The sequence below is a fragment of the Nannobrachium achirus genome, assembly GCF_963921795.1.
Source record: "Nannobrachium achirus genome assembly, chromosome: 20".
Taxonomy (NCBI): domain Eukaryota; kingdom Metazoa; phylum Chordata; class Actinopteri; order Myctophiformes; family Myctophidae; genus Nannobrachium; species Nannobrachium achirus.
This window is the reverse complement of record NC_137827.1, coordinates 40,896,769-40,914,879: the sequence shown is the minus strand read 5'-3', so window position 1 is coordinate 40,914,879 and position 18,111 is coordinate 40,896,769. Positions and strand designations below refer to the sequence as shown.

Below are 18,111 nucleotides of genomic sequence, written 5' to 3'. Positions count from 1 at the left end.
TGAGCTAAAATGAGAGATGGGAAGGATATCCCACAGATATTTTCTAACATCCTGCCAGACCTTAATCACGTTTTTAACAATAGGATTGCTTGTTGTTCATGTTTTATTAACACGCACAAAGACTGGTTATTGATTGCAGCTTTAATTTAACTCTGTGTTAGAAATATCTCTAAATCTAACTCGTCCCTGCCATATGTTCTCTCTCTGTCTATAGCCCCTTTTCCACTGCAAGGTGGAACCAGAACTTTCAGGAACCTGAACCTATTTTTTTTGGTTCTGGTTTTGTTTCCATTGCGAACGGCCCAGTTCCATGACAAGGATTGCGGAACCTTTTTTAGGTCCTGCTCCTGAGGTAGAACGAAACTTGAGTTCTGGGAACCTATGGAGTATGGGCTGGGCCAGCAGCGCTGCTGCTCTTTTTTGGGACCTTCCTGGTTAGTTCTGGTTATAGGAAACATAAGCAGAACTTGGTCCCAGAACTTCACAGGTTCTTGAAAGTTCTTGGTTCTGGAAAGTTCTAGTTCTGGGTCGGCCCTACAGTGGAAATGGGGCTTCTGTCTCTCTCTGTCTCTCTGTTTCTCTCTCTCTCTCTCTCTGTCTCTCTAGAATTGAGTTGAACACTAATGATTGTGATGACGTTTAGAGCATATGTCTCTGCAGCACCACGTGACCCCCCCAGTCCCCACTTCTTAAGCCTCACATAAATTACATTCCCCAAGCATTGTTAATTTAAATTAGTCCCTTCCGCATTCTGTAGCTCCGGCAAAATTATGTTTCCAAGAAAACCCGGGACTACTCCGAGCATAAATCCTCCCCGTTAATGTTCTCCCTCCAGTGTATTAAATAGACTTCAGAAACCGGACGCAAACCGAAATATGCGTTGCGCAACGAGGGAGCGCTGCGCGGCCATATCCGCCCCTCCAATCCTCCTGGGAGGGCAGTAAAAGTCCACGGTGTTAGTTCATCCATCTGCAACGCTGCAATCCGGGACTTACTTTAATGAATACAGTGTTGTTTCTTATCCAGTGGTTCTCAACCTTTTCAGGCCGCGACCCCCCAAATAATCATATTTGAACTGGGGACGGTTTGGTGTAGAGGGAAAAAAAGAGCACACTAAGTACAGAGTGAAAGGTCAAGTGTATTGACGGTTCAAGTGGTTAAATATCTGAAAACACACATTTATATGAATCCAAAATACCCTGATGATCGTGCTGTCAAACGATGAAACTATATGGAATGCATGAAAAGGTTTTGGGGGTCCCTGCTTCATCTCTCTCTCAACTAAGGGGTCCTTGGCCTGAAAACGTTGAAGACCCCTGATGTATTATTATTAGGGCTGGGATGCGATTAAAAATCTTAATCTAATTAATTACAGGCGCTGTGATTAATTAATCGCAATTAATCACATTTTAATCGCACATCGGTATTTGACCCGAGAAGCATTTTTTTTCAAGTAAAACACATTTTGTTGTACGAGTGAATCAACGAGTGAGTTTTTGAAATCTAAATTTTGCATCCACTGGGCCAAGCAAAGCTTCTGATCGGCTACTTTTCCCTTTGCGTTTGTTGTCTCTTCTTGGTTGGTGCATCGCTATGATCGGTATGCCCGAAACTGAAGGTTCTGTGGTGCAAAAACAAAGTGCGATTAAAATGCGTTAATTTTTTTAATCACGTTAATTTTCTGTAATTAATTAATCGCAATTAATCAGTTAAAGTCCCAGCCCTAATTATTATTATTTAGCCAGTTGTAACTCTGGGAGCGCCACAAATGTGGCGTCTTTGCTCTCCCCGAGTTAAATTAGCGCAACACTCAGCATTTTCCAGAGTAGTGCATGATGGGATGCACCCTCCCTCTCTTTCCGCTCTTCTCTTTCCTCTGTCCATTTTTCCCTCCCTCCCTCTCATCCCCACCCCCACCCCCGGCGGTGGCCCGTCCCAACCCGGCATCCCATCATCCATCCCTCCCTCATCCTCCTCTCTTCCTCCGCCCGTCTCCCGGCCAACTCCGGTCTGTCCCGAGCCAACCTCTTAAAGCACGGGGGCCGTTTGAATGGGAGAGGGGGAGGGGAGGGGGTGGGCAGTGACTCATCTAAAAGTGGACCATGACTCATCTTAAATAGTGCGAGTGGTTTTGGCGGGCGGTGGTTTTTTTTACGAAAGAGGGGAGGAGTTGAGCTTTCACCAAAAACCATAAGAGGTTGACCTCTGATCTCACACGTTGAGGTTATGCTAATTTAACCACTTTAACCCCCCGGCGTCCATATTTTGCGCATGTCGTCGTAGATGGAATAGTTCCGACCATAGACGCGTCTACAGGCTCACAACAGTTTACAGTTTACAGTTTAGGCATTTAGCAGATGCTTTTAATCCAAAGCGACTTACAATAAGCAGATAATACATCACTATAATAAACAAGATAACTTGTCAGAACATCAACAACAATATAACAAATGCATATGAATATCAATCTAAAAAAACAATATAATCAGTAAAGAAAAAAAGGATTATAAAAACCTAAAAAATGCTAACTAGCTTCCTGTATGGTCACTGAGTGTTTCAGTAGTGCTATGGGTTTAGGTGGAGTCTGAAAAGGTGAGTCTTCAATCCACGGCGAAAGCTAGCGAGTGAGTCCGTTGTTCTAAGTGTGACAGGGAGTTTATTCCACAACAAGCCTTGATTTGTAGATTGGCTATTTCTTAAGAAAATAAGTGATTACAGGCAAAACTTAACTTTTTTGTATGTCTAAGGATCACGCTTCTTCCAATACCGCAGAGACCTGCAGTAGAGGCGAATACGACACGCGCACGCGCAGCCGCGCACACACACACACACACACACACACACACACACACACACACACACACACACACACACACACACACACACACACACACACACGTGCAAGCACACGCAGTCTGGTTTGGGTCACTAATGGTGACTACAGTTTCCTGTGGGTCCTCTCGAGGCCACAGATGACTTCCTGCCATCTTGTCTGCCTTTTTTCCACTGCCTTCCTGTCGCCACCCTGTGCGCATGTACTGTATGTGTGTGTGTGTGTGTGCACGTACTGTACACGCGCATGTGGCATGCACTTGGGCTGGGCTTGACTCTAGACTGATTGAGTCAGATGGATATAGTCAACAGCCACTTTGGACAGACACACACACAGGTCATTGAAAGTCATACTTACAGTATAACACACACACACACACACACACACACACACACACACACACACACACACACACACACACACACACACACACACACACGAGCATGCACGCACACAGACAGGTCAAAGAGGTAGTCATTCTTAGATCACACACGCTTCCCCCTGTGAGGTACAGCCTCCCGCACTCTCTCTCCATGACACATCCACACCCACTCACCCACCTCGCACCTACTCACTCTCCCTGATACGCAGTTTCCACTCACATGTCCTGCTAATCTCTCTCTCTCTCTCCCCCGACCCTCCCACCACACACACGGATACACGGACACTTTACCATCACAGTAAAATCCTCCCGTGTGGATTTATCCATTAGTAACAATGGGAGCCAACATTTGTACCCTCCCAGAGTTAAAGGTATATTCAGTGATTGTATTTCATTCAAATAAAATTATAATTGGTACATTTTCCATTCATTCTCCTCACTAGAATGTGTACTGACCATTTAAGGACTTCCACCATGGCCCGTGTTACGAGCATAGCTAGATTCGGTTTTCAGAGGTGGCCAGCCTGTCCTCGACCAATCAGGGTAGAGTATGGCCGTAGTTATGTTATGATGTTTAGTTATGACGGTCAAAATAAAAGTTTTGAGAACCACAGTTGCTCTGAATTAAGAACGTTTGCTAAATACCTAGATTGTAAACTACTGAACTCATAAAATGCCACAGTCTCGTAGTAAATCAGTATCATACATATCCTGAAGCTGGAGACGTAGGCCTACCGATATTCAGTGATTGGGTCTAATGATCAAAACGAGAACATTATAATGGTGTAAAAAATCTATAAAAAACTAAACATTTCATGCTTTAAGGCCAGTAAGGGACAAGATGACCCCCGGCCACTTTTATCACTGAATACACCTTTAAGTTAACATTTGTACTGTGAACCTTCCCTCACCTTGTCTGCAGTTGACTCACCCTCCTCCCTCCCTCTATCCTGTGCCCCCCCCCACACACACACACACACACACAACCCCAGGCAGACCTTAGAGAACAAGACATGTAGTCTAAACAACAGTAGCAGGTATTTAGGTTAGCACTGCTGATAGGAGGCAAACTCCCGTTTATCATACCAACATGCGCACGTGCGAGAGCATGTGTACGTGGTACATTGTTTTAAGGCAGGGGTCTTCATACCAAGGGCCCCTTATAGCTGAGAGAGAGATGGGTAAGACAGACAGAAAAACAAGAGCAAAACAAGAGCCAGTAGTTTTATACTTATAGGATAATACAAATGGATCAGCATGTGTACAATGTAGGTACAAGCTATATATTATATGGTGTATATTATATATACCATCAGTATTTGCTACAGTACCTTGTACATTGTAAACAACTTCTATATAAAACCATATTTTCTGATGCCTGGCGGAGCGATTCCCAGGCCGTCCGAAACCTTTTTTCTGCGTGCCACTCCCTGACTGTGTCTGGCTTTTTCCCCGTCTCTCTCTCTCTCTCTCCATCAATAAAGGCGAGAAAAGCCTTTAAAAAAAAAGGGAAAAAATCTTCAAACCCCTGACGCCCTTTTCGGATTTCCTAACGTTATTTGATGGGCAGCTTGAGTGTAATATGAAAGGAAAGGGGCCAGGTACTGTGTGTTTTGTTTTTGTTTCCTCCATCTGGAACAGCAGGTGTAACAATATTAGCTTTGGTTTTATATGAATTCCCTGCTGGAGCCTCGCTGGCCAACGTGGAGAGGATGGAGTGTAGAGCGTGGATTGGTTCCACTCTGGGTGATTGTTAGAGCGGAGGTCTCCAACAGGGGGTCCGGGAGTCACTACAGGGTGGGCTCCTATTTTTTTATGTGATAGAAACTTTTTTCTCCTTTTTTTTATATTAACCACTTGAATTCTAAGAACTTTAGCCAAAAATAGCAGATCTACAAGCTCACAACGCCTCGCGCTGCGAGGCGTTGTGAGCTTGTAGATCGGCTATTTTCGGCAAAGAGGTTTGGTGTAGAGGGGGGAAAAAGAGCACACTACAGTAAGTACAGAGTGAAAGGTCAAGTGTATTAAGTAACGGTTCAAGTGGTTAAATATCTGAAAACACACATTTATTATGAATCCAAAATACACTGATGATCGTGCTGTCAAACGATGAAACTATATGGAATGTATGAAAAGGTTGTGGGGGTCCCTGCTTCATCTCTCTCTCAACTAAGGGGTCCTTAATTGGCCTGAAAACGTTGAAGACCCCTCTATTAGAGTTATCATGAGGAGAGAGAGCCATGTGATTGAGATGTGGTACAGGAGCAGGTTTTGCTGTCGGGCAGAAACCTCTTATCTCCACATTCTAATTTCTTGCGCTTTTTCGTAAATTAACGCATTACTTGATCAATACTACAGCGTCACACAAAAGTAGCAGATTCTCTACCCGTTTTTTCGAGCTTGTCGATCTGCTACTTGTTGGATTAGAATCCTGAAAAGTAACAGTTTTGAACATACCGTCCTTGTCGGGTGGAAACCTTGTATGTCCAAAACCTTCATTTTTTTGTTTGTTATTAAAATAGTGAAAATATCAGATCTACCAGCACACAACGCTTCACGTCACGAGGCATTGTGTGCTTGTAGATCTGCTATTTTCACTACTTTTGTGCAACACTTTTGTATGATGAAGTAGGGCTTTAATTTACAAAAAAAAAAAAAACATACAAATTTGAAACTTGCAGATACAAGGTTTCTGCCTGACAATGACGATATGAGGTTCCCACCGAACCAAGACGATAACAGGGATGACTGAAGAGCTCCCCGGTTGGCCTGACCTGAAACATACCTCCTCTGTCCACTCCACACTCTCTCCCTGCTTAAAGAAAAGGTGTGTTTGTACAACGGCCTGATTACGTCCTCTGTGACCATATCCTAAACAGGCCCTTCCTCATTCATTTGCCCACTGCCTGAGGTGGCCTCGCCTGCACATCCAGACCGAAACACCATGCTCGCATATTATATAGACGCATGGCTACCTACCTTAAATCCTGCTACTTACTCCCTGCATGTAAGGCAGGGGTCTTCAACAGGGGGTCCCCAGAGTTACTACAGGGGGTCGTCCAAATCTTTGAGTGATAGAAACCTTTTTCTCCTTTTTTATAGTAACCCTTTTATATTGAACCCTAGTGTCCATAGCCAAAAATAGCAGATCTACAAGCTCACAGTGCCTCGCAGCATCGGCTATTTCCGGCACAGCGCTTTGGTGTAGAGGGGAAAAAGAGCAAGCTAAGTACAGAGTGAAAGGTCAAGTTTATTAACTCATACAGTGCCTATCCCGGACTAGTTCGGGATATTCGGGATCAAAAACAATTTTTTATTTGCTATTTTACTTACCCCGAGCTGCTTGGAGCAACGTGGGTGGTCCCGGCTCGCTAGCCGCTAGCCAGCAAGCCATTCTACTCTGTCCGACGATATATTCCATTGAAAATGGTTTAAAATAAAGTTTAGACCCCCCCAATGTTCACCCAATGTTCATTGTAGGCGGCGCGACGTATTCCAGGGTGCCTATCCCGAACTAGTCCGGGATATTTAATGAAATGAATAAAAATGATAAGAGGCCTTCTGAAGCCTGGCCTGATTTTTGTAGCTACTAGCCGAAAGCTAGCAACGTCCCGGCCGGACGTTATTTGCGAACGCAATCGCCAATCTCCGCCTAATCCAATGAAAGACCACATCTTTAAAGGCTTATATCTCTGGATTGTGTCATAGGGAAGCGGCGCGAGGTTTATTTACGGCGAAATCGCCCAAAAATGATCTTTTAGATGACAAAATGGGAATAGCCATTCTGTTAGCATCTTCATCCGGGACATTTCCATGCCGTGCATGAACGTGAGCACGTCAGGTCCTGGAAGGTGAAGTCCTGGAAGCTAAAGCGCTCGCCTATGAGAGATGCGCTGGCATTCTTTGGCCCCTAGAGGGCGCTGGCACTCAATGAGTTAAGTACAGTTCAAGTGGTAAAACATTTGAAAACACAAATTGACATGAATCCAAAATACACTGATGATTGTGCTGTCAAACAATGAAATTACCGTATATGGAATCTATGTAAAAGTTGTGGGGGTCCCGGTCCCTGCTTCATCTCTCTCTTTCAACTAAGGAGTCCTTGGCCTGAAAACGATGAAAAGACCCCTGATATAAGGGAAAGAGAGACAAAAGGAGGTGAGGGTGAAGGTCGGAGCAGCAGCAATAAAAGGAGGCGATGGAGACGGAGCAGAGAAAGGGAGAGAGAGAGAGAGAGAGGGACCAATGGAAGGGATTCAGTTGCCGGGGTCAGCTCCCACCTGGTTCAAATCCAGGGGTCTTTTCTTTTCCCCCCACCGACTACCTCCCTCAATCCCCCTTCCAGGGGCGTCACAAGGGGTAGGAAAGTGGGACTGAGTTACTAGGGCCCAAGGTGGAGGGGCCCTAGTTAACTTAGCCCCTAGCTATTAAAAAATAGCAGAAAATGTGTGCAAATCTTTGAATATGTATTTTTTTAAGCGAACATTTTTAACTCTAATTTTGCTTCCGGGGGGTCCCTGGAACTAAATATTTTGAGATGGGGGTCTGTGGCCAAATACATATCATCTTCGGGGTCCTTCACATGAAAACGTTTGAGCACCACTGACATAGAAACATACGTTTCTTGCACACATTTTCACCATTTTTCAAAAAATAGCAGATCTACAAGCTCGCAGCGCGGCGCTTGTATATCTGCTATTTTTCAATAGTTAACATTCATGGGGGACATCCACAGTGAATCCTTGTACCCAGGGCCCAGAATTTGGTGTGACGCCCCTGCCCCCTCCCCCCCCCCTTTCGATCAGTGGATCAACCCCTCCAAACAGCAGCGGTTTGGACAGCAGGGCTTTGACCCAGCGACCAGGCAGCGGGCCCAGAAACCTTGTTGTTGGCTTCCCGGCCCTTCAGGCCCCTCCAGTTCTGCACACTGTAGCAGAGGAGAGTGAGAGAGAGAGAAAATCACACTTTGAGCCAGAGCTGAGGTCCTTAAAGCCGGGATGACAGTGAGTCAGGAGGGCTGGATGCTGCGCGGTCTTTACTGCACACTCTATATTAGATCTCCAACGTTAGAAGGACGCCTTAGTTGAGAGAGAGAGAGATGAAGCAGGGACCCCCGCAACCTTTTCATAGATTCCATATAGTTTCATCGGTTGACAGCACAATATTGTATTGTAATAGTGTATTTTGGATTCATGTCAATTTGGGTTTTCAGATATTTAACCACTTGAACCATCAATACTTAATAAACTTGACCTTTCACTCTGTACTTGGTCTGCCCAAACCCTCTACACCAAACCTCTTTGACAAAAATAGCCGATCTACAAGCTCACAACGCCGGCTAAAGTTCTCAGGATATGGACACTATAGGGTTCAAGTGCATGCATATACAAAGGGAGAAAAAGGTTTATATCACAGAAAGATTTGGAGGACCCCCTGTAGTAACTCTGAGGACCCCCCCCCCCCCCCCCCCCCTGTTGAAGACCCTTGCTCTGTAGTGCTGCGATCGGTGTGAAACGGGCGAGGCATGCTTATTATCTGTGGGCATGTTCTATTCTGGACATGGGGGAGATCTGTAAAAAAACAAACAAAAAAACACTACATAAGCTGCAGGAATTCAAGTTGCTAAGGGGCTCAGAAGGTCAATTTCACAACTAGTGTGGGGAGGGGAGGGTTGAATGAAAAGCAAGATGTTTTTTCTTTTTTTTTTTACACCCCACGTTAAGATCTCCCTGATGTCTTTCATCCTTCAGACGTGTTTTCCTTTTCTTTTCAAGTGGACAATGATGCTTCATCTGCTGCATGGCCGTCCCCTTCTAAAGGAGCCCGCTTGACAGATGATGTCATCTGTATTATAGTTGCCGGCTACTTGGAATGCAAGCCCACCCCACCGGTTGAATGGTTGAAAACAAACTCCATGATGAAAACCAGGGACGTGCTGGGCCCCTGATTCAGCCCGGGAAAAATAGTTGGAGAGGCCCTCATTGCGTGCTATAGAGAGAGATCTCTCTCTATAGCGCTGCTGCTACTAAAGATTTTGCTATTTCAGATCATGACGTGACAAGCCAGTGGGCCAATTACTGTACATGAGTTATATTTCGTCGTTGTCAGGTGGAAACCTTGTATGTCCAAAACCGTTTGTTTTGTATTTATCATTTTAAAAATGATTTAAACTAGTGAAAACAGCCGATCTACAAGCATGATGCTTGTAGATCTGCTGTTTTCACTACTTTTGTGCAACAGCCTTGTATGGTGAAGCAGGGCTTTGCTTTGCGAAAGAGATACGAGGTTTCTGCCCGACAGTGACGATTTACTTTGTTGGCAGCCCAGCCCCCAAAATGGAACGAAGGCCGACATTTTATTTAGATTTTTTTCCTAATGACCGGGCCGGGAATGAACCGGCCGCTTTTCCCAATGGCCAGCATGTCCCTGATGAAAACCCCCCCCGCCTGCCGCCACCACCCTGAACCTCCGGTACTGGTGGTAGCCATCTTGGCTCCGGGGGCTAGGGGGGCCCCTAGGGACAGGAGAGGGGGGCCCCGACACGGCAGCGGTTGACGTCATGGTAGCAGAGCCATTATGATCAGATTAGTGTGGGCTTGAGCACAAAGCCCTGGTGCTATAGCATCGTATCCTCTCCCTCTTTCTCTCCGCTTTGTTTTTTTATATCCATTTCAAACCACCTCGACCCCCCCCCCCCCCTTTCACCTTACTCCCTCTCATCTCCCTCTCTCTCTTGCATTATTGTCTCTACCAGGGCGAAGGCGTGGCCGAGGGGAGAGTGTTTTTGCAGGTCTTTCAGTCCGAGTGTATCAAAAAAGCAACTGGGTTAAGCACCGTTGGTCCGACCAGTTTAAAGGCCCATTCCCACTGGGCCAGATAACTGATAAAGAAATCTCTTTCTCCGGATAAAAAAATCTTTCTCCATTCAAGTGGATGATAAGAGACAGATAAAAAAAAATATTTGTCACAGATATTTTTTTTTATCTGTGACAGATATTTTTTATATCTGTATCTTACCATCCACTTGAATGGAGAAAGAGATTTTTTTTATCTGTTATCTGGCCCAGTGGGAATGGGCCTTTACATTCACCAGGTTAGCATTCACCAGTGTCGGCAGGTTATAGTATTTCACCAGGTTAGCATTCACCAGTGTTAGTTTTACTGAGGTTTGGGTTAAGGTTAGGTTTAGGTGTATCTCCGTCCCCCCCACTTTCGTCGCCTCCGCGCAGCTTCCGCTGCCTTAACCCAGTTGCTTTTTTGAAACACTCTCCCTTGGCCGAGACTGTTTCCGCCCCTGTCCGTCCATATGTCCTTCCGTCCGTCCGTGCGTCTGTGAGCAGCTATTCTCCAACACCAAGTGACGCGCTGTGAGCTTGTAGATCTGTTGTGAGCTTGTAGATGTTTAGCCAACTAGTGACTCGAACCCGCGACACGTTGTCATGCTGCAATGGAGCCTAGGTTTTAATGGTGTTAAATCAAGCATCCATTTTTCAAACACGGTTTAATCCCCCTCTCTCGTACCTCAACCTCTTTCTTCCACGTCTCTCGTTCTCTTTCAGCCTCAACCCCAACCAATCTTAGTTTTCTTGTTCCTGCCTAGGAGATTTTCCAATACTACTTTTTTTCTCTCTCCTTGGCACACATTTGACTCATTTCCTGGGCTCATATGCATTTCAAAAGCTCCGGGAGGCACCACCTTGTACCCAAGCTGTGGGCCTGAACACAGCGCTGTGCTGAATACTAAGAACGCCTATCTCTCAGTCGGCACTCTGCAGTCCTTCCGTGAAGACACTCTGAGACCCAATGAAGACAGTTGGACAGATCAGTGTTTCTTAAACTTTTGAATGTCAAGGACCCCCCAAATTAAAATGCATTTGACCATGGATCCTCTGTCTGAAAGTATGTTGTGCTGGTCAGGGACACCCCGCCCCCCCCCCCCCCCCCCCATGCAATTTTCAATTTAATTCAAAAGCTTTATTGGCATGAGAAAATATACGCCAAAGCAAGTGTCAAAATATAATAAAAACTGTTGATAATGGGGAAAGTATGTATAATTGGAGGAAGGTTTTTGAAACAAATGGCTTTGACCAATCTGGCTACTGGCTACCCATCGTCAAAAAAAGGTTCCTTTTCTTTCTTGCGTAGCATCAGAGTCTGTTCTTGAGAGATTACGTTGGTACAAATAGCAGCTTTTTTTTTCAGTTCAGAGATCCATAATGGGAGCCAAGATCCACATTAGATCCCATGCTGTTAACACCAGAGTTAAATTACAAATCAGGATTTTGCCGCGTAAATATGATCAACCCATATCTTATTTTTATGGCACCGTTCCCATTAGTTTTCATCTTGCATTACATAAAACAAATCGCTGAGCTCAACACTTGTAAAAGGCACCTCTCCCTTGGAATGGCTGCCGTGTAACAGTGATTTATATTTCAGACGAGCGATTGCACTAGATTCATCTTTCTGTCTCTCTCTTATTGTTTTGCAGGACGAACTGGACCTGACGGACAAGAACAGGGAGGCGATGTTCGCTCTGCCTATCGAGAAGAAATGGCAGATCTACTGCAGCAAGAAAAAGGTGAGTCAGGCTCTGGTTCCACAAACCTTTTCATATTTGAGAACCCCTCTTGCGCTCTATAGGCTCTCCTACAGGTGCCTCCTTCCCGCCCCCTGGGCTGACCCCACAAGTCGCCTGCCTTCCTGCTGTGGCGCGAACACAACACCCACCGGGTAGCACAGGGGTCTTCAACAGGGGGTTCGGGACCCCTAAGGGGGTCCTTCAAATCTTTGCGTGATAGAAACTTTTTTTCTCCTTTTTTATATTAATCACTTGAACGCTAGCATCCATATTCGGAGAACTTTAGTCAAAAATAGCAGATCTACAACAAGCTCACAACGCCTCGTGCTGCGAGGTGTTGTGAGCTTGTAGATCGTCTATTTTTGGCAAAGTGGTTTGGTGTAGAGGGGAAAAAAAGAGCACGCTAAGTACAGAGTGAAAGGTCAAGTTTATTAAGTATTGATGGTTCATGTGGTTACATATCTGATAACACAAATTGACATGAATCCATAATACACTGATGATTGTGCTGTCAAACGGTGAGACTATATGGAATCTAGGGGTCCCTGCTTCATCTCTCTCTCAGCTAAGGAGTCCTTGGCCTGAAAACTTTGAAGACCCCTGGCGTAGTGGATTATATATGAGGAGGCCTCTTGCATATCGCCGCTGCCGGGAAGAAACCTCTCCTCTCCATATTATAACTTCTCGTGATTACTTTTTCCCCCCGCAAATGAACGGCCCTAATTGATCATACTGCAGCATCACACAAAAGCATCAAAATTAGAAGAGTCATTAGCTCGCGTTTCGAGCGACTCGATCTGCTGCTTTTGCTATTTTTGTATTTTGAATCCTGAAAAGTAATGTTTTTTTTACATGGTGCGCGCACGCACACATACACACACACACACACACACACACACACACACACACACAGACACACAGACACACAGACACACAGACACGCACACGACTCCAAACCTTCTGCCCAGCCGACCATTCCAAGAACCTCAAGCTCTGAATCTCTGTCCCTCCGTTGGACGAGAGCATTCCACGTGCTGCTAGAGAATTGTCAACATACCGCCGGAGCGCTAGAACATTCTGGTTAAGCCCTCTGTTTCACCCTGCTCTCCCCCCGCCCCCCAATCCCTCAATACCGACTCTCCACAACAACCCCTGGTCTCAGTCTGTGGTCAAATATCCACCAGGAAATGACATTCTGCTTCGGGGGGAGGGGGGGGAGAGAGAGGAGAATTCGGTCGCCCTCCGTTCTCTTGAATAGCAAATTGAATAAATACTCATAAACCCTCCCCTGTGTCTCTTTGCTAATTTGTTTTTTGGCCGAGGCTTTTTGTGTTAGGAATCGAGATCCAGGATTCTTTTTTTTTTTTTTCAAAGCATGTGCCTACCAGACTGGGGTGACGTGATGGACTCGGACAACCTTTTAAGGAGTAAACACACACGTGTGTGTGTGTGTGTGTGTGTGTGTGTGTGTGTGTGTGTGTGTGTGTGTGTGTGTGTGTGTGTGTGTGTGTGTGTGTGTGTGTGTGTGTGTGTGTGTGTGTGTGTGTGTGTGCATGCGTGCGCACGCTCGCGTGCGCGTGTGTGTGTCTGTGTGCGTGCGTGCATGACAAAAGGAGCATGGATGATTCTGCTGCTTTGAGAGGGATGTCAAGGCGAGGATGGAAGCCGTTAACGACAGTTCAGAACGAAATGGAATTCAGTAGAAAACAATAAAAGAAAAAGAAAGGGGAAGTATAATCTTACATCTAATACATTATGATAACCAGAGGTCTTGCGGCGTATTATTGCCTTTTGAACACATCGCATAGTTTCAAAAAGGATATGAGACTATTGGCAGGTTGTGCGTTGTGCACGTGTGAGCCCACATGAAAAAGGCACAAGTTCAGCATGTCTACTCTGTCAGCGATTGAATATCTCATTGAAGTGAAGACTCTCTGTACCATAACGGTAGGGTAGTGGAAACAATATTTTGGCAGACGCGTTGGATGAGGGAGAGTCCAGAGTGCTAGACTAAGCCCGTTTGCAGAGGTAGGATATATTAGCTTGTAGTCCCCCCCCACCACCCGTCTCTCTCCAAGTCAGAAATAATTTCCTCCGTGAGTCCTAAGGTACAAAAACAGCCCCGCGTTCCCGGCCAGGAAACAGGAGAGCAATACCGGGGTAACCAAGGCGCAGCGGAAAAGCCGGAGGAGAAACCAAACAAACGCCTCATTCATGCGCCGAGGCGGCGTAATGGAGAGAATGGCAAAAAAAAAAAGAAACAAGAGAAAAAACAACTGGCACACGCCGTCCGGTAATAATAAAAGTGTGACCGTGAACATGCAGGCAGCGCACGCACACCTTGACTTGTGCTCACCCTCCAAACGTGAGCCAGCGAAGAAATGTGCACACATGATTCCATGTGCTCGCACTCAACCACACACACACACTCACACGTCACACACACGTACGTACGCACACAACACACCACAGTAGAGGCCTGTGTTGCTGAGAATTACAGCATGACAGTGAGTGGAATGGGAAGTGACTCCAGAGCGCGGCACAGTTTCCCTCCGTTCCCCGTTTAGTGACAAAACACTGGCCTCCTTGTTCCTCCCAGACAAGCAGCAGCCTCGTTTGTTGTGGTTGTGGTTAGATAACATTTGGAGAGCCACCGACTTTGCACCGTAGTGTGGAGGGGGGGGCCTCGCTAACTCTGTTTACCTGTTCTTCACTAAGGTTATGCCAGGTTACATCTAGTGGTGCTACTGTGACCGCGTCCCAAGTCGTGTATTCCGAATATATGGGGGGCCGGCCGTGGCTGAGTGGTACTGGGTTGAGAAGTCGCCTGGGAGACGGAAGTTCCCGGGTTCACGTCCCGGACCCGGTCTACATGTCGAAGTGCCCCTGAGCAAAACGCTTAACCCCTAAACTGACTGTTGCCTGAGGTGTTGCCCAGTAATGCCCACGTAGCTTGCGGCTGCCCATGTTATTTTCTGTCACCCTATGTTACTTGTGCTCGTTCTTGATTCGTTGCAGACCGTTAACTTGTCCACAGCAAACATAAAGTACATACATATTGATATTTTACATACAGAACATGCAAGCTTAAATTAACCACTTAAACGCTATCTACAGTACTTGGTTGACTGGGTACCCTACGGGTCTATATGTGAACCCTGCTTTTTTATACCAAATTTCTTCTGTGAAAATAGCAGATCTAAAAGCTCACAGTGCGCTGCTTTGCGATGCATTGTAAGCTTGCAGATCTGCTCTTTTCACCTATTGTTTGCCCATATCTTTGTCCGAACGTTCACCTATTATGGCTAATGTGGTTAAGCACTCAAGAATTAACCCAATTGCATGTGACCGACCGACTGAGGCACAGGATTTATGGACGTAAAGAATGAATGGGAAATTATGTCTGTCCACTTTGTGACCTTTGGACAACTTTATGTAATTTGGCGGTTTGATGGAAATCAAATCTGTTCTAGTCAATCTATTAGACGGTGGCAGTCTGATGTTTCCTCAATGATAGTTGGTCAGATCTGATGTACTGTAATAGTCTAAATCAGGGGTCTTCAACAGGGGGTCCGGGACCCCTAGAGGGTCCCCAGAGTTACTACAGCGGGTCCTCCAAATCAATGTGTGATAGAAACTTTTTTCTCCTTTTTTATATTAACCACTTAAACCCAACCATCCATATTCTGAGAACTTTAGCCAAAAATAGCAGATCTACAAGCTCACAACGCCTTGCACTGTGAGGCGTTGTGAGCTTGTAGATTGGCTATTTTCGGCAAAGAGGTTTGGTGAAGAGGGGAAAGAGAACAGACTAAACACAAATTGACATGAATCCAAAATACACTGATGATTGTGCTGTCAAACAATGAAACTATATGGAATCTATGAAACGTTTGCTTCATCTCTCTCTCTCAGTTAAGGCGTCCTTGGCCTGAAAACGTTGAAGACCCCTGGTCTAAATACAGCCAACCCTGTTCTAGTTGGTCATACCATGACCAACTAGATTGCTAGAACATCTTGTTGAATGAGGCCTTTTTATATACAGTTATCCCCAGCAAAAGTAGTTAATATAGCATCACAATCATTTTAAACACTCTATCCAATTATATGTTGGCTATATATACAAGCTCTGTACGAGCTTGTACATCTAGAACATGTTAGAAAAAATATCAAAGGTTGAACAATTTGAATTGGTCTGGGGGTCCTATCCTTGGCATAAAACATTTTCAGATGGGGGTCCGCAGCCAAACACAGTCCATGACACGATAAAGATTGAGAACCACTGGTATAGTGCGTGTGTGTGTCTGTACTTTAATGTGTTTCTGTCCATGCGTGCGCGTGTGTGTGGGTGTGTGCTTGCTCCCAGGTAGGGTACCAGATGTCACTTCTAATGGTTCCTAATGAACCATCATCAACATACACACTACACTGTCTCCTGAGACCCATTAGCAGCTAGGGCAACACTCTGACACACTGAGTGTTTGCCTTTGGTGCAAAAAGTACTCAAATGTTTTACTTAAGTAAAAGTAGCAATACAGCAATGTACGGTAGAACTACTCTGTTAAAAGCAGAAGTCCTGGATTTTAAATTTACTTGAGTAAAAGTACAAAAGTATTGGTATCAAAATGTACTTAAAGCACCATAGTAGAAATGGGGGGAAAGCAGACTGACAGGAAATGGGGGGAGAGACGGGGGTGATCGGGAATCGAACCAGCGCCGCCGCCAGGCATCCATGCCTATGTGGCAATGCCTAAGTGGTATGCTAGTAACTAAGTTTTCAAATAAATGTAGTGGTGTAAAAAGTACAATATTTGTTTCTGAGATGTAGTGGAGTAGAAGTAAAAGTACTGGAAATTGAAATTCTGAAGTAAGGTACAAACACCTCAAAATTGTACTTAAGTACAGTACTTAAGTAAATGTACTTAGATACTTTACACCACTGGTCACACATTATGTCTCATATGTCTCCGTGTATAAAGTGCCCGCCCAGGCCTAGAGTCCATGACCCTCCGTCCTTAATTTCCCCAAAAAGAGGATATTCTGTGAAAAATAATATGTGCCTCACTTTCCAAATCATCCCTGCAACACATGGTATCCTGTTAGGCATTTCAAAACACTGTCTCTGGAACCTCATTCAGCATGAGTCGCATGAGGGGACCATTATTATGGCCACGTAATAATTGGGGGTCCTTCACATGAAAAGGTTTGAGCACCACTGACATAGAAACATAGGTTTTTCAAAAAACCTTAGAAGTATTTGAAATATTCAAAGACTTGCACAAATGTTCAAAATTTCAAAAATAGCAGATCTACAAGCCATGCTGTGAGCTTGTATATCTGCTATTTTTCATATTTTGTGACACCCCTGTGCCCCTAACTTGTAATCGGATGTTTTTCTGCATTTTTTGTTTGCCTATGTTTAGCGTTGGTTTGGTTAATCTTCATCCCTTTAAACAACGTTGGCCTCCCGGGTAGAGTCTTAAGCCTGTGTGTGTGTGTGTGCGTGTGTGTGTGCGTGTGCGGCTGTGCGCGTGTTTGAAAATCCATGTAACGTTAGCTACCTGTGAGAAGGCAAGCCGGCCAGCGTTGTTACATAATGGCCCCCAGAATTCAATATCCTGTCCATTTCCTGCCTCTCTGGGTGAGACTTCATATCTCGGCTTCCATAAATAAATATTCCCCGCGGAGGGAACGGCTCTGCGGAATGTTGGACAGGACAGTGCACTCCCGGCCCTCTGCAGACACAGAGGGCCACATTGTGGCGACAAACCGGAATGAAGAACATGAGAGAGAAATGTTGACTTTTAGTGGACAAGAAATGGGTTTGATGTTGGGAGTCACGGCACATTTCATTTAGTGCAGCGACAAGCTATTTTGTTTCACTGGCCCCAACGAATTGACCAACATCCATATGTTTTTGTATCCAATAAAATTCACATAAAATTCACAGATACGTAACATGGCAAATGAAATTCCCTATAGGCTACATGTCGTCTCTGTCGGGTGGAAACCTCATAATGTCCAAAACTGTTAATTTTTAGAGTTCAAATTCAAAAGCATCAAAAGTTCTACAAGCTGGAAACGTGTCGCTTCGCGCCGTGTTTCGAGCTTGCGGATCAGCTACTTTTGATGCTTTTGTGTGACGCTGTAGTATGATCAAGTAGGGTGTTCATTTATGAAAAAAAACGTTAAAAGTAGAAATGTGGAGATAAGAGGTTTCTGCCCGATGGCAAAGATATGCTTTGTTCCAGGGACGTGCTGGGCCCCTGATTCGGCCCGGTAAAAAAGAGTTTCTAGAGGCCCTCATTGCACGCT

The 18,111-nt window shown here is 45.2% G+C and overlaps 1 protein-coding gene across 1 annotated transcript in view; it reads left to right on the top strand.

Annotated features, from left to right (window-relative positions):
- The window catches only part of daam2 (dishevelled associated activator of morphogenesis 2), a gene marked incomplete at both ends in the record, with an annotated part of 102,575 nt that overhangs the window by 11,885 nt on the left and 72,579 nt on the right, over positions 1 to 18,111 (top strand). Inside the window, one exon of the mRNA XM_080750320.1 lies at positions 11,707 to 11,796. Coding sequence (XP_080606446.1) covers positions 11,707 to 11,796 — 90 coding nt within the window. The remainder of the gene's footprint in view (positions 1 to 11,706; positions 11,797 to 18,111) is intronic.